Source organism: Choloepus didactylus, chromosome Y, assembly GCF_015220235.1.
Source record: "Choloepus didactylus isolate mChoDid1 chromosome Y, mChoDid1.pri, whole genome shotgun sequence".
Taxonomy (NCBI): domain Eukaryota; kingdom Metazoa; phylum Chordata; class Mammalia; order Pilosa; family Megalonychidae; genus Choloepus; species Choloepus didactylus.
Window position 1 is genome coordinate 10,637,927 of NC_051335.1, and position 17,448 is coordinate 10,655,374.

General features: G+C 48.4%; 1 protein-coding gene across 1 annotated transcript in view; it reads right to left on the minus strand.

Moving 5' to 3' along the window:
• NHS (NHS actin remodeling regulator) overlaps nt 1-753 on the minus strand; it is a 45,523-nt gene extending 44,770 nt beyond the window's left edge. Inside the window, 1 exon segment of the mRNA XM_037822697.1 lies at nt 717-753. Within this exon segment, the coding sequence (XP_037678625.1) occupies nt 717-753 (37 nt within the window).
• Between the last annotated feature and the right edge of the window lie 16,695 nt (nt 754-17,448).

Sequence of the window (17,448 nt, forward strand, 5' to 3'; positions counted from 1 at the left end):
CATCCTCAAAGCCCATCTCCAGCAAACCCATCCTGCCTGCCCACTTCCCACTACTCCTCCTCCCTCCCCCGCCTCCCTCGGCGCTGCTGTGTGAGCTCTGTCCCCACACTCCTCCGCGCTTGGCACCACCACCTTGGTTTGCTAACCCCCTTGCCATGTCTGTGTGCCCTGGCTCCACGAGCTGTCCGTGGACCCCTGGCAAGAAGGGGCCCATCTTCTATCCCCAGAAAAAACACTGTCCCAAGTGAATGCTGAGAGGAAATCTATCTGCTTGCTTTCGTTGCTTGTTAAGGGCTCCTGTCAAGTTGGGCAGGGAAATGAAATTGGCACAAACAGCTCCAGTGAGGGTTAGATCTAAAGAAGGAGCCCACAGCCACAACAGTGTAGGGGAGGTGACAAGAGTGTATTCTCAGAGGAGGTTGGGGAGGAGAGTGTGGTGGAAGAAAGAACAAAGAAAATTTGAAGGGGTGGGGAGAGTTAGCAGGGGAGGGCCGGATCCTAGGGAGATGCTGCACATTCTGAGACCTGAAGATCTTTTAGAAAGATCCTCTAATTTAGAGGCAGTTCTGGCTTAGGTACAGTACTAACTTGCCTTTTAAGCAGGGACGTTTCTTAGATGAAGCTGACATGTCTAGCAGCCCCAGCAGTCAGCTCGTTCACCCCCACCCACCCATTCTAATTGAGCAGCAACTTTTGCCAAGCCCTGGGCTACTAACCAGGGGTCACAGCAGTCGAGGACAGGATCACTGCCATCCTGGGCTTACAGCCTAATATTCATCCACTTACATTCATTCTTTCTTCCCTTCAAGCACTTAAACATGCCTATTACGTATTAAGTGAAAGGGCTACAAAGATTAAAACACACATACATCAGTCCCTTAATAGAATATACATTTCTTAAAGGTTTCTCCTCCTACCCCCATTTTAAAAAGTGGCATATTCTGTGGAAAGTTCAAAGAAGTCTGAAAGAGCCGAACAAAAGCCACCTGCAATCCTGTCACCCAAAGCCACTCTGAGCGCACTGCCATGATCTCCAGCAGTTTCCTTCAGGTGCGTTTTTATAAGTTGAGATGGAACATAGAAACGTGCTTGTACACTGCTTTTTAAAATTAAAAGCATTTTCCTTTGTGAACCAAACTCTTCATACAATTCTTTAGAAACTTTGTTTATAAATGGATGCATAATACTCTATCACCCAAGAATGTTGTCTTTCCTCATTCTCCCATCATTGGACGTTAGGCTAGTTCCAATTCATAAAACACACTGCCATGAACATCCCTCTTCAAAAGCTTTGTCCTGGCTACATTCTCCATGGGATTGTGAATGTGTCATGGGTTGGGCTGGAAATGTTGCTGTCCCCAGCATGAAGGGGGCTCTTCTGTCATCGGCCAGTTCACAACAGAAGTCGTCAAAGCACTGCTAACCCTAAGCCAGCTCTCTGGAGCTTCTCTAATCAAAGGACCGGGAGCAGACTCCATGGCCCAGTACTTGGATATGCATTACAAAGCCGCATCCTTTTGAAAGAACCCGATACTAGGGTGGCAGGTGCTTGGCAAAGAGAGAAATGAGACTGTTGAAGCTATCATAGCCACAGTTCATACACACAGGGAAAGGATTCATATTTGTTCTTGTCAAGGCGTCCCATCCTGGTTCAACCATGCTGGTGGAAACATTTGTTCTTATCATTAACAAGGAGCCGTCATTGTATACGAGGCTGTTTGGATGCAAGCCACACCAACAGGGAAGGCAGCCCTCAAAGGCAGGCCTAAATATTCAGGTCATAGTTGAAAGCAGTGCTTCTCAAACTCGAATGGGCAAGAGAATCACCCGGAGAGCTTGTTGAAACGCGGATTCCTTCCCACTCCTGGAGATTGGGATTCAGGAGGTCTGGGAGAGGGCCCAAGGATTTACATTTCTAATGAGCTCCCAGGGGAAGCTGAGGCTGCCTGTCAGCAGAACACACTTTAGAGTAGCACTGGCTTAAAGAACCAAGACCACGAGGTATTAGATTGAACCATAGTAAATGGCTGATGATCAACCATTTTGGCCTCCAAAAAACAATTTCACTTGGTTCATTCTAATAATTAGATCACTGCCAAGGTCAACTTTACCAGGGGAGCAAATTATGCTCTTAGAAAGTGGGAAAGTGCTGAAAAATGACTAGCCCATCACCAAGTCCTGAAAACCTTGCAACACTTTTCAAGGCTTTCCTGCTTGAGCTTAAACCTAAATAGGAGGAGGACTGGGAGACTGGCTTGACCCTAGCTTCATCAGCCCCACACCCCCTAACTACATGGGCAGTTTTACAAGTTTGCATGCAGATTAAAGTATATGGACCCCCAGAAGAGCCATGATCTTTTAACCCAATCTTGTTTGGATGGAATTTTTTGATTTGGTGTTTCCATGGAGATGTGACTCATCCAACTGTGGGTGAGACCTTTGATTAGATTGTTTCCATTGATGTGTGGACCCCACCCATTCTGGGTGGGTCTTAATTAGATCACTGGAGTCCTTTAAGAGAAGCTGAGAGAGACATTTTGGAGAAAAGCTAAGATATATAATCCAGAGTTTGCCCCTGGGAGAAGCTAAGAGCTAACACAGACCCAGACTCTTGGAGACACTGGTTGATGCAGACAAAAGGATATTTAGAGATGTTAAGCTAAGAGATGAAGCCTTGAGTTTGCCACGGAGAAGCTAAGAGAGACATCTCTGGATGCTTAGAGAGAAATGCCCTGAGAGAACAAGCAAGGATGCACAGAGGCTGAAAGAGAGAAGCTAAGAGAGACAGAAGCCCAGAGACATTTTGGAGGAAGCCATTTTGAAACCAGAGCCTGGGAGCAAAGGACCAGCAGACACCAGCCATGTGCCTCCCCAGCTCACAGAGGTGTTCTGGATGCCATCAGCTTTTCTTCAGTGAAGGTGTCCTTTTGTTGATGCCTTAGTTGGACACTTCTATGGCCTTAGAACTGTAAATTTGTAACCTAATAAATCCCCTTTATAAAAGCTAATCCATTTCTGGTATTTTGCATAACAGCAGCTTTAGCAAACCGGAACAGTACAGAAAAGCTAATACCGATTAGAAATAAGGGATTTGATCTTCTGGGAGTGCCAAATGGATAATTAAGAAATACTTCCAAGATTCAGAAATAAAACCCTTTGTGAATGTCACGAATCTGTTTTCATTAGTTGCAAAGAACCTGGTGAGGTTGATTACAGGGAAGCCCCTGAATGCCATACTTTGATACTCTCAGTTCTGTGAAAGCAAGTTTTCCTCATGGAAAAATTGAGAGGAAAGAAATCACTCTTCCCCCAAAGAGGAAAATGCTATTTTAAAGTCCCTTCACTCCTTCTCAACTTGCAGATGAGATGTCATAGACATGGGAGCCTATGACATTCCAGGGAAGAACGTGAAGCTGGAGTGGGAGAACCAGGTCAGAAAAAGCATTCGAAAAATCACCTTTCCATTCAGGAAACAATGCATACAACCACTGGATGTAAGAGGGAAAGGGTCCAGTTTTCCAATATGGTCCACAGAGCTTCTCTGGTTCTCTTGGACAGATGCCCTTGGCTTGGTTATCTTGTGAAGCAGCCAGGTAATTAGCACATGACATCCAATTATATCTGCTAATAAATATCTTCTGCTAGGTAGAGGTTATTCTTTTAAAATTTATTTAGAGATCATCTGCGACGATGGAAAAAATTTTAAATACTTACAAAAGGCCCCATGTACCACCTCCACTGCACTTACTTAGAATTATTACTTGCTAATTGGTATCTTCATAGGTAGAGGAGAAGGGATGCCCTTTATTGAGCCAACAGAGAGGCTATAAATATGTGAGCCTGTGAGCAAACAGCATTCTTTTCCAAGGACCTTTCCACCCCCAAAGCCTAGATATTTACAATGAGTTCTGTGCTATGTATAAAAAGGCACAATAGGAGCCAGATGAGGGGAATACTTAACCCATGCCATATTGCCACTGAAGTCAGAAAAGATTGGTTTTCTTGTGGCTCAGTAGACTAAGTCTGCAGTGGGGCTAAGGGAGGCCTGCTGTCCATTGTCGATGGCTCTTTCCCTTTCCATCTGCCCATGGAAGGCAGCCTCACAGAATCAAAAGAAGCGCCCGGTTTTCCCATAATAGGTGCTGAGACCAAGACTCAAGGACAAGTAGTTTATGTAGGAGGTGATGCTAGGAAGCTCCCTGTAGGGGGACTGGGGAAGTGAGAGAAGGGAAAGAAGGGAGCCAGTAAAGGGTGGTGTAATGAGCAGCTTATCGCTGTGGGACTGAGACTGGATTCCATTGGGAGCCAGTGTAGAACACACACTTTAGAGGCGGGATTGGGATTATTTATCTCCCCTTCCTGTTGGTATTGGCTGAGGGCTGCTGAGGCATAAAAGGCTATTGTTTCTCCATTACTTCTAGAAAGGCAGCCTCCAAGACCAGAAAAAGCTCTCAGGTCAAGAACAGAGGTACTGTGAGGTGCGAGTCAGGCCGAAGCACACTGAAGTGGTAAGAGTGAGGAAGTATGGACAGGACCCCAACAGACTTGGGGGTTTTAGGAATGTCACCACCACAGCATGCAAGCACATGCATTTCAGATGTGGGATTTCTTGATTATGCAGTTGGCTAATGTTAAAAGCTCTCCAAGATCAAAATGGCTTGGAATGGATTTGTTGTCACAATCCCCCAAATGTGGCTGTGAGGAACTCTGGTTGGATAGCTCTGGATCCTGGTTCCAACACTGGCTGGGAGGGCCATGGTCTGGAGGCTTGGCTGAGGGAGGCCACATCTTGGAGGGGCATGGACCAGGCACTGTGTCACTGAACGTCTCCAGGTCCATTTGCTCCTTTGTCAGAGTTTCAGGCATGAGGAGACATCCCAGATGAACAAGATGTACAAGATGAACATTTGCTGCCCCAGACCTGGAATCAGTCCCTTTCTCCAAGAAGTCCTGGTTCCTCTCAAAGGGAAGTGGACTTTTGAGACCACAGCCTCCTGGGAGGGGAATTTGTTGTTACTCGGTTGCCCTCGATTCTAGGCATATTCAATAGACAGAGCTAGAAAATACAGAAGGTATACAAGGTGAAATTGAATCATGAGTTCAGACCGCTATTTCCAATTCAAATCTAAGACTACAGGCTTTAATTTAATGTCCTTGATTTTATATGTGTTTGTTTTTTTTTCTTATGCTGAAAATCTTGGTTCCTTATGGTGATAGCAAAATGACTTATTTGCATAGTTTCAAAACGACTGCTATAAGACAACCAAGTTCACTTTTAGATTTCTTTTTGTTTTTCTTTTGTCTTTAGGATATTTTCTACTAGAAATGTACTATGAAAGGTACTTTATCTTAAAGTCACATGAAATGGGTCAAGGTGTGGAACAGATGATTGCTAATTTCCCATGCATTCCCCTGCATACATTAAATTAGAGACCTATGAGAAACTCCAAGCCACCCCATTCTGGTGGGTGAATCTAGTTCATAAATAACAAATCCGTCTAAAGTTCCTGCATTCTTTAATTAGTGCTCATTTGAAAAATTACGCAAGCCTTCTTGCCCTTCACACTCATTGGCCCCGTGTGTTGCAATATTTAGAAAACAAGGAGTCCCCTGCCCCCCTTCCATCCTTGTCTCTTGTGAACTCTGCCACTGGCCCTTGGAGTAGCTGGGTTGGCTGAGCTGTGTAACAGCCCAGAGAAGCCCACGTGGTGAGGAGGGGAGCCTTTGATCTCCAGAAGACTTGAAAACTGGAGCCCGGAGGTCTTGGCATTTATCCCAGAGATCAAACACGTATGTTGGCACCTGCAGGGAGAAGGGAAATGAACTAGCCTTTCTTGAACCCAAAACCTATGATAGAAACTCCACAAGCAATGACAGACTCTACCAAAGGCCACAGGCCCATCAGATGCCACGAGCTCTGTCTCCTAAGGGTGGAGCTGAGTGGACCACACACAGGGATCAGATGGCTTCCTCTATAAACTGTAAATGAGCCGGACACCAAGAGACATGGGGATGAACATTTTGAAATTGACATTTTTGGAGGTCAAAAATGGTTGGGTGTTGGCAATTTCATATGATCCATCTTTATAGCTCTTTAAAAAAACACATGAGGATGCAGAACTGCAAGAATCTTTCAAAACTGATAAATGACACTCTACGATCCCTTCCTGGTTTCAAGGAACTTCTGTCATGGGTGCTGCTCAGGTCAATTTGCCAATGAGAGACACAGATGCGAGGGGTGAAAACAGGAAAAATTGTAGTAGGAAACTGTTTCTAAAGAGACACACTGGAGAACAAGGACTGCAGGCACTGGAGCAAGCAGGCAGGGCTCAGAGGGCATTGGCAGAGCTCCACCCAACCCACTGAGGGCAGCAGGGATGCTGTCTGTGGTCCCCAGTCCCTCTAAGTAGACGGAGCCCCTGTCTATCGTCACCAAGCCCCCTGAGTGTGCCGAACACCTGCGCATTGTCCCCAATCCTTCTGACTGTGCTTCAGGCCCTGTCTATTGTCCCCAATCCCTCTGAGTATACGAGAGACACTGCCTACCATCCCCAAACCTCTGAGGGTACCAGAGCCCCTATCTGTTGTCCCCGAGGCCTGATAGCTACAAGACTCCTGTCTATTGTCCCCAATACAATTAAGTGTGTCAAATACCCTGTTTATACTTCCCAGGACCCCTCTATGTAACAGAGACCATATGGTCCCCAATCCATCTGAGTGTACCAGAGCCCCAATTACAGTGCGTGTACCCGAGACAGCGTCTAAGGACCTCCAATCGCTATCATTGTACCGGATTCCCTGCCTGAAGTCCATGATGCCTGAAGTCCATGATGCCACAAACCCCTTTCTATTGTCCCCATACTATTAGTGCTCCAGAGCACCCATTTATAGTTCCCATACCTCTCAATGTACCAGACCCCCAATTGTCACCAATCCCTCTAAATGTACCCAAGAGGCTGTCAAACATTCCCAAAACCTCTGAGAGCAGGGCATGACTGTCTATCACCCCTCAGCACTGCGGGGTGGAGCAGAGCCCATTGAGCCTACCTGGTTCCTCTGAGTGTACCAGAGACCAACTGTGTCTTCCCCAAATCCTCTGAATGTACCACAGCCACTGTCATCCCTGCTGTCTCTGAGTGCACTGGAGGCCCTGCCTGTTGTCCCCAATCCCTCCAAGGGTCCCAGAGCCCCTGTCTATCCTCCCCCCCGCCCTCTCTGTGTAGGGAGTCCCTGTCTATTGCCCCAATCCCATTGAATACAGTACAGTGAAGCCTCTGTCTGTCGTCCCCATTCCACTGAGCATACCGTCTACCAGCACCCGTCTATCATCCCCAATTGCTCAGAGTATGCAAGAGACCCTGTCTGTCATCCCCTATACCTCTGAGTGTATGAGAGAACCTGTCTTTCCTGATGCCTCTCTGTGTACAAGACCCATCTGTTCTCCTCAGTAATATTCTTATACCAGATCCCCTTTTTAGTTTGCATTATATTCCAGCATTCCAGAGCCCCCATGGTCCCCAACCTATCGGAATGTACCAATCCCCATGTCAGCCACCTCCAATGTCTCTGAGTGTACCTGAGACTGCTACTAAGGTCCCAATACCCCTGAGTGAACCAGAGTTCTTGTGCCTTCTCTTCATGCCTTCTGAGTGTAGTGCTGTCCGTGTCCATTGTCACCATTGTTCTGAGTGTACCGGAACCCCATTTATTGGCCCCAATACCTCTGAAGTACTGGAGTCCTGTCGATCGTCCCAGTTCCTCTGTGTTTCCTAGAGCACCTGGGTGTTGTGCACCATCTGAGTGCACCAGAGACCCTCAATGTTGACTTCAAGCCTTTTGAGTGGCTTCCAAGTCCTGCATATCATCCATAATTGTGTGAGCGTACCCACACCTCTGCCTATTGTCCCCAGTCCCTCTGTGTGTACCAGAGTACTGTCTGTGGTCCCCAACCCCTGGGAGTGGATCTGAGCACCTATCTTATCATCTACAACTCCTCTGAGTGTACAAGACACTGTCTGCTCTCCAACGCCTCTGTGTGTTTGGGATCACCTATATTTCATCCCCTATCTTTATGGGTATGCAAGAGCCCCTGTATATCATCCCCAAATCCTCTGAGTTACAAGAGTCCCTTTTGTCATCCCCAATCCCTAGATATGTACCAGATCCCCTGTCTATCATCCTTAATCCCTCAGAGTGTAATATAGCCTCCTCTTTCAGCCCTATACCCTGAGTGAGCCCTAGCCCCTCTCTGTCAGTTCCTAATCCCTCCGAGTGAACCGCAGCTACTTCTGGCATCTACAATCCCTCTGAGTGTCCCCTAGACCCTGTCTGTCCCCAATCTGAGTGAACCAGAGCCCCTGCCTGTCATCCCAACCCCACTGAGTGTACCAATCCATTTCTGTCATTCCCAATGCCTGTGAGTGTAGCGGACCCCATTTCTTTTGTCCCCAAATCCTCCGAGAGAACCAGAATCTCTTTCTTTTGAACTCAATCCCTTGACTGTACCTAAGACCCTGTCCGTCATCCCCAATCCCTCTGAATGTAGGGGGTCCCTTTTCCTTTATTTCCAATTCCTCTGATTGGACCAGATCCCCTGTCTTTTGTCCCAGTCTCTGTGGTTGTACCAGACTGTCTATCGTCCTCAATCCCTCTAAGTGTGACAGGGGAGCCCCTGTATTTGATCCCCAATCTCTCTGAGTTACCAGATCCCCTGCGTGTTGTTTCCCATCCCTCTGGGTGGACCTCAGCCCCTGCCCTCACCCCCAATCTGTCCGAGTGTACCAGATCCCCTGTCTGTGGTCCCTTGTCCTTATGAGTGTGCCCAAGCTCCCATGTGTCGTTTGTTCTTCTGAGGGTACCAGAGAGACTGTGTCAGCCCCAGTCCCTTGAGTGTCCCTGGACCTCTGTCTGCCATCCCCATCCCTCTGAGTGTACCAGGGCCTCGTGTTTCATCCTTATAGCCCGAGTGGACCCCAGCCCCTCTCTGTAGTCCCCAATCCCTCTGACAGGACTGCAGCTACTCTCTGGCATCTCCAGTCCTCTGATTGAATCAGAGACCTTGTCTGTCATCCCCAAATCCTCTGAAAGTAGGACACCCCTTTTATTTGCTATCCAGCTTCTCTGATTAGAATGGAGCACCTGTCATGACCAATCTCCCTGAGTATACTGAAGCCCCAGTTTTTCATCCACAATCCCCAAGCATATCAGAGACATTGTCTTTTGTCTCCAGTCCCTTCACATGGACCCCAATGCTTATCTGTCATCCCCAATCCGTCTGAGTGGACCAGAGCCCCTGTCTCTCATCCCAACCCCCTTGAGTGCACCAATCCCACTTTTGTCATCCCCACCGCCTGTGACTGTAGTGGGCCCCATTTCTTGAGTTCCTAAATCCTCTGACAGAACTGGAGTCCTTTTCTTTCATCCTCAGTCCCTCAAATAGACCAGAGCCCTGGTCTGTCATCCTGAATTCCTCCAGGTGTACCAGAGACTGACTGTCATCCCCAGTCCCTCTGTGTGGGCCACAGCACTCATCTGTCATTCCTAATCTGTCCAAGAGTCCCAGATGCCCTATCTTTGTCCCCAATCCCTCTGATTGTACACACTCTCTCTATCATTGCAATTTCTGTGAGTGTCCCACAGCCTCATCTGTTGTCCCTGTACCCTGTGACCTCAGCTCCTCTATGTCACCCACCCCCCAATCCCTCTGAGGAGACAGCAGCTACTGTGTGTCACCCCCAATCCCTCTGATCATAGAAGACTACTTTTCCTTCATATCTACTTCCTCTGATTGGCCTGGAGCCATGCCTGTCATCTCCAATCCCTGTGAGTGTACCAGTGCCTCTACCTATTATTCGTAATCCATCTGAATGTACCAGAATCACTCAGTGTCTCCAGTCCTGAGTAGACCCCAGTGCTTGTCTCTTGTCCTGGATCCATCTGATTGTACCAGATGCCTTTCTATCACCCGCATCTGTCTGAGTGCACCACACCTCATGTATCCTCCCTGTGACCTGAGTGAACCCCAGGCCCTTGCTTTTGCCCCCCAATCCCTGCCAGCAGACTGCAGCTCCTGTCTGGCATCAGCATGTGCTCAGAGTATACCAGAGACCCTGTCAGTCACCCCATTCCCACTGAAGGTAGAGGATCCCTTTCCTTTATCACCAAACCTTTGAGTGTACCAGAGCCCCCGTCAGCCAGCCCCAACTGCTCTGTGTCCCAGAGCACCAGTAATCACCAGTGAGTATACCAGAGACACCGTCTGCTGGCCTCAACACCCTGAGTATACCAGAAAACTGCCTGTCATCCCCAACCCTCATGACTGTACCAGAGCACTGTCTGTTGTCCCCAATCCCCAAGACTGTACCAGACGGCTGCCTGTCATCCCCTAATCCCTCCAAATGTACCAGAGCCCCTGTCTACTGTCCCCAAACCCTCTGTGGGTAAGAGAACCCCTTTATGTCAGCCAAAATATCTTGAGCCTACTAGAGCCCCTGCCTGTCTATCTAAACCCTTTGAGCATAGCAGAGTGTCATCTTTCATCCCGATCTTTCGAGAATACTAGAACCCCTCTCTCTTGTTCCCAATCCCTCTGAGTATACTACAACTTCGTCTGTCATCCCTATACCCTTAGCGAACTTCAGCCCCTCTCTGTTGTTCCCCCACTTCTGGAATCTCCTCTTCCTCTGAGTGTATCCGGGACCCTGTCTGTCATTCCCCAGTCCCTCTGAATGTAGGGGACCTCTTTTCCTTCACCACCAGTTCTTGATTGGACTAGAGCCCCTGTCTGTCAGCTCCAATCCACATGAGCAGACCAGAGACACTGCGAGGCATCTCCAATCCCTCCGAGTGGACCCCAACTCCTTTCTGTCAGCCACAAGCCCTCTGAGTGCACCAGGGCCAATCCCACTGTGTGTGCGTCAGAGACCCTGTCTATCTTCCTCACTCTCACTCCAGGGGGTCTCTGTCTCTTGCCCTAATCCCACCGAGTATACCAGAGCCTATCTTTCACCCCCATCCCTCTGCATGGACCCCAGTGCTTGTCTGTCATTCCCATTGCGGGTTAGTGTACCAGATACCCGTCTGTCATCCCCAATTGCTCTGATTGTACCAAAGCCCTGATTTATCATCCCAATTTCTCTGAGGGTACCAGGCCCCCTTTATGCTGCCCCCATCTCCCTGAGTGTACAGAATACCTTGTCCTTTGTCTCCAATCCCTCTGAGAGCACCAGAGCCCCTGTCTGTCATCCTCAGTCCCACTGAATGTGCTAGAGCCCCTGTCTATTGTCCCGGCCCCTCTGATTGTAAGGGTATCCCTGTCTATCCTTCCCATTCCCCCTGAGCATACTGGAGCCCTGTCTGTTGTCCCCATCTCTCTGAGTATAGGGGAGCCCCTGTCTATCCGTCCCAGTTCCTCTGAGTGTACTGGCAGTCCTGCATATCATCCTTTTGCCAGGGAAATCAAATGTTTCTCCTATCATTATGTTCAAGGTACTGTGAAAGTTAGGTTAAAGAGAAACTAGATGCCATCTGTTCCCTCAACCAATTACTATCCTGGTAGTTTCCTTGCACAGATTGGATGATAACCCACGGTATGATCAAATGAGCCACCTGTCAGAGGTATAGAGTGCCCCTCGGGTTAAAGAGGAACAGCCTGTGTTCAGGCCAAGCGTGCAGGGAGGCACAACTCTGAGGTGTGGGAGGTGTGAGGTGATGGATGGGGTTGGTAGGTAAGGAGGAAAGCGCTGAGGGGGAGCAGCATAAGGTAAAACATTTGGTCGAAATTTCCATTTTTTCACACAAAAAAAAACACCCCAAACAAACAATTTGACTGTGGGCAATTTCCTATGAGCTGGCCTAATAGGAAGGGTGGAATGAGCCTGTTAGTGCGAGGAGCCTGGGGTAGTTCCCTTGGGCTGCACTGGTGGTTGTGAGAGGTGGATGGGGGCAGCTGTGGGGGCCTCCGAGGAAGAGGACACACACAGCTGGCTGAGCATGTACGTGAACCAGGTACCTAATTAGGCTCAGACACAGGTAATCACCTTTGGTTCCCACAATAAACCCATAAGGCCCATTTTATCATCTCCAATTTACTGAATGGACACAGAGAGGTTAAGAACCTTGCACAAGTACCCAAATCACCAGAGCCAGGACTTGGAGTACATCTGATTCCAAAACTGGGATCTTTCTACCCCACACCACTGCCCTATAAAGTAGCAGATACCCATGGGGATTCCACGTTCATCCCAGGAAGGAAGACTGAAGTCATTTGGTGGGGAGCCTTGGTGGCTGGGGTGAGGAGCCCCAGCCTGACCTGCTATAGAAAGGAGAATGTTTCAGTTGCCCCCCAAGGGGAGATTGAGACAAGCTGATTGAGGATAGAGATGGGCTTTCCTGTGTATCTTTTGCATTTTCCAGCTAAGCAGTGGTTTAGGGCACTGACCTATATCTACGTCTCAAGTATATGGGCTGAATGGACGCGGCTCAACTCCATAATTGACTTTCTGTCTCCTTCTAATCTGCCTTCTTTCTTTCCCTGATCTCTTCTCCCAGACAAATTCTACTCAGTGCTCAAATAGTGCCTCCTCCATGAAACCATGCCAGATCCCCAGTGCCCAGTTGGTTCATTCGTTCATTGAGCAATGAGTTAGTAAGGCCCTCCCAGGGGCCAGGCACCATGCTAGGCATTGGAGATGGAGACAGTCCTTGCCCTCGCGGAGTTCCATCCAGGCAGGAGAAGGCCAGCAAGTAAACTGATGGACAAGGAAGGATATAATCAGGCAGCGATAAGCACTCTGATGAAAACCTCTGGCTGATGTGAGACACAACAAGGCTAGCAGGAGGCCCAGCTCTGAGGGAAAGCCATAGAGACCCAGTGCCCAGAAGGTCTGAGATTCTGAACTAGGCCCAGGAGATACGAAGGTAAAAGAGAGAGAAAGTCCTTGTCTGTGAGGAGTGAGTCTCTAGTGACATGGCCTCTTCGTCTAGCTCAGTGTGGTAGTCTGGCCTAGCTGCTCAACAAAGCCATTTCCTCTTCTTCCTGGGCACCTCTCTGACTACATTTCCCAGGCTCCCTTGTAGTTAGGTGTGGCCACGTATTGAGTTGTAGCTTGTGGAGTCTGAGCACAAGTGAGGTACATCCCTTCCCACCCAGCCCATAAAGTCCCCTCCCCCACACATTCTCCTCCAGGTTCTTGACAAAGACAAGCATAGCAACCTTAGAAACGCTATACCAAAGATGGTAGATCCATAAGATGGAAGGAACTAGGGTCCTTGAATTCTGGTTTGGAGAAGAGCTACCTGAATTTTATTCAGCTGCCGAGCTGTTGGGGTTTATTTGTGCCAGCAGTTGGCATTACATGAACTAATTCACTGAGGTCACTGTACCACTGTCATTGCTACACATTTAGCTCCCGCTCAGCCTTGGGCGTGGTTCCATTGAACTTTGTACTCTTAGTTAGCTTTTCTTGCCTGCAGGCCCCATCCCCTCAACTCGGGTGGCAAGAGTGCCATCAGAGGCTTGCCCTTTTCAAGAGAATACTTTGATACCTACTCACTAAAGTGGCCTTCTGCTTTCACTGCTGTGCTATCTGGTGTCACTGGATGCTTTCATGTCCCTCTAAGTCATTTGTCCTTTTAGATAGCGGAACGATCAGTGCTTTTCTTGTCTAGTTTGCTTAGGAGATGTTTTCTAGACCATCCCAAGTGCAATCCTTATTTCACCCCCTCCCCAATTTATGACCAACTCTGCATTGGGCTGGGGGGTGGGTTGGATTGATATGGCAGGGCCATGCAAACACTGATTCGGTTGCTCCTTTCCCTGCCAGACCATATGCTCTCTCAGGACAATGACCATTTCTTCTCCGCAGCCCGGCCCCAAGCCCAGCAACGGAGTGACTAAGCTTATTTGATGTTGCTGAATACGCTGGTATGCTATGGAAATAATCTGCAACAGTTTTTGTTCTTCTGAAAACATCTCTAAAGCCACCCCCTCAATTTACAGTCAGCAGGAACAAAAGCTTTTCCTTGAAAACCAGATGCCTAGGAGTCAGGCTGAATTACTAGCGGCTTCGGGGCACCCACAGCAACACAATGAGGCAGCTGCGGTTTTTCTACTGTGGCTCTGCTTAGCATTGGCATTTTTTTCCTCTCTTTTGCTTTTTCTTTCTAAACTCTACCTCCAGATGATCTCTAGGAATGTGCAGGCAGAGTAACTCTTCGTCATAACCCACCTCTTTCTAAGTCAGCTCTTGAGACTAGCAGTGAAAACTATAACCCCCCTTCAGCCAAGGCACTGAGTGCGAGTTCTCTTCAAGGCCTTTCCGCAGGCGATGTCAGGGGAGCCCTGGGTGCCAGGCCCATGCCCAGATGCCTTCCTGTGCCCGCAGCTCTAGATACTGTCTGTCTTTGAAAGTCATGATGCAGTGTGCTTCACTGGCTCAGTGATAACAAGGCCAGACCAACTCAGCAAAACAACCAGAACTATCTGCAGTGGAATGGGCGGCTTCATCCGCCTCAAGAGTAAGGAGGTTCTTTTTTGTTGCTGCGTTTCTTTTATAGCCTCAGACCCATGCAGAAATGGGACCAGAGGTTAAAACACCAGCCCTGCCAACCTGCAAACCGAATGGAATGAGTCAATGACATCAGCCCAGAGGCCTGTTTTGAGCCAGAGCAACGGGCCAAGTTGCATGGAGGGTCACTCACCTTGCTCGGTTCTAACAACTGGTCAACCTAAGGAAGAGGCACTTTGGACAGAATTTCACACTGCAAAAACAGCTGGCTAATCTGGCCATTCTAGTAATAAACAAGAGCCGTTAAATATTTCATTGCACTCACACAACCCATAAACCCTCCCTCTGACTGGCCATTTCCCAAAAGTTGCCAATGAATTCAATCAGAGGTGTAAAGTCAGTGCTGTGTAGACATGAGCAGACCCCTTTTAGTGCACCATTATGGAGCCTCTTCTGTCCGTCCTGCCGGGGATTAGATACTAGGGTACGGATGTTTACATGAAGAGGGAGGTGAGGACATTGGAGAGAAGGCAACTGGGACCTAAACACAATGTGGGAATTTCATCTTATTTAAGATTGAAATTCAGCTGATGGTTCTACTCTTTTTTTTTTTAACTTTCCTTTAAAGGCTGTCAAACCAATAGCTTTGGTGAGTACAACATTTATTTGCCTTTTATCCAACCAGGGAAAGGTTTGCTCTTTCCAGAACAAAAGTCCCCGGGGACAGGTGGCACCCAGATATGCCCAGATTCCCATCCCTCTACCTCAGTGCCAGCCTACCACTGTGCCCTCCCGGGTCTTTTTCAGATACTGGCTATTGGCTGAAGTCAGTTGTAGAAATGGCAATGACCTTCGTGGTAGGGTTTCTGCAAACCCACATACAGCAGGATTCACTGGGGCTGTCCAAGCAAGCTGCCTTTCTGGGGATGTGGTAGGTTGAATTATGTACCCCAGAAAAAATAAAGATGTCCTTAATCTTAATCCACTCCAGTGGGTGTGAACCCCTTGTAAACAGGACCTTTTAAAGGTATTATCTTTAGTTAATTTATGGCCAATGGAATCAGGTGGGGCTTTAATCTGGATGACCAGAGTCCTTTATAAGCAGACTGAAATTCAGACATACAGACAGAAAGCCACAGGAAGAAGCTGGAAGTCAATGGAAACCCGGAAGAGAAAGGAGAAGACCCCACCTTGTGCATTGCCGTGTGACAGAAAAGCCTAGAATCCAACATCGCTGGCAGCCAGCCCCAGAACACCACCATCTCCAGGGAGACAGTGTTGCTTTGCCAATGCCTTGATTTTGGATTTCTCCTGGCCTCAAAACTGTTAGCCAAGAAATTCCCATTGTTTATGCCAACTTGCTGCATGGTATTTGTTTTAACAGCTGGAACACTAAGGCAAGGGGTAACGCACATTGCAAGTTTCCTCCTCCTGGGGTGAAGTCAAGCCAGTGGCCAAGAGCAGACAGTTCACCATGGAACACTGGTGTACTAATGGCATTTTTAGTAGCATGTCAGGATCTGGGACTGGGGGATGGTTTGTGTTTACTTGGACAGGCCCCAGAAGGCTCATCTGAAAAATTAATAAAAACCCAGTTGAACGTCTTATTTTAGTGAGGACTTGAAGGTTGCCTGTCAGTCCCTTCTTTTTTCTTTTGCTTCCCTGGACCTGCCCTTTCTCCATCACTCTCTTTCTCCACTTCCCTCCTCTGCACCCTTCACACTTCCTTCCCTGTTGTCTTTGGCGAGGGCCTGAAGTCCATAACAGACCAAGATCAGCCTGCCCTTTTTTGGAGAAATTACATTTTCCAGGCTATAAAGAAACTCCTGGGTCCCCACCACCACCACCACCACCATTTGGTATATAGGACAAAGGTATTAGCTACCATGGCCATGACAAGAATGAAATCCTTTAGTCCCCAAAAATCAGACCAAGAAATTAGCATGACCAGTGGTTCTCTGGTCTTCACTCTTTAGCCATTAAAAAACAAAAACAAAAAACAACTTGCTTTGTTCACTCAGCAAACATTAATCAGGCACCTGCCAAGGCCACCCATCATGCAGTGCTTACCTCTGCTCCTGCAACTTGTGTCTGCCCCCTTCTCCCACACTTCCACCTGCTGAGGAGAGTCAGGATGTCAACACCAAGCAGCCATCTTTCTCTGCATAGTCCCCATTTGTTTACTGAACAAATAATTACTGGGCATCTACTGTGTGCTGTCCCCGAGGTATGTCCTCCTGGAGCTAACTCTAGTGGGAGAGACAGACAACAAGCAAACAAAAGATTTGATGGATGGCAGGTGCTTTCAGTTCCGTGAAGGGGTGAGAGTAGGTGTGGGGTAAGGAGGGATGGGGTTGCCATTTTGGAGAGGGTGGAAGAGTTGATGCTCCACAGTCATATGGACACTCGAAAGCTGCTTCCTGGGACCTCCTGTTGCAAGTTCACGGGCCAGGGGAGTGTGCTTGGCCCATGAGCAAGGCCAGCAAGAAGCGTGAGAGCTCACATGCTCCAGGGGCCACTGTTGAGCAATGGCAGAAGGCATCTGGTGAGGCCCGGAGAGCTCTGCAGGGTGTTCCCCTCCATCTCGCCGAGCTCCTTCATCAGGACTGGGTTCCCGCTGACTACAGGGGTGGCCACTTGAGCGCTGAGCTGTGATCTCTGCTTTCCTCCTTTGCCTCGCACCCTCACTCCCCTACAGGTGCTCCTTGGGCTCCTCTCACAAACAACGTGCCCTCAAATCCTTGCCCCAGAGTCTACTTCTGGGGGAACCCAACTCAGGCAGTTAGGAAAGGCTTCTCTGCCAAGGTGACATTTGAGTGGAGACCTGATCTGGTGAAGGGGTGAGCTCTGGGAAGATCTGGGGTTAGAGAACTCCTAGCAGAGAGAACCCCCTGCGGGGTCAGGCTTGAGTGTTTGAAGAACAAGGAGCCAGTGTGGATGA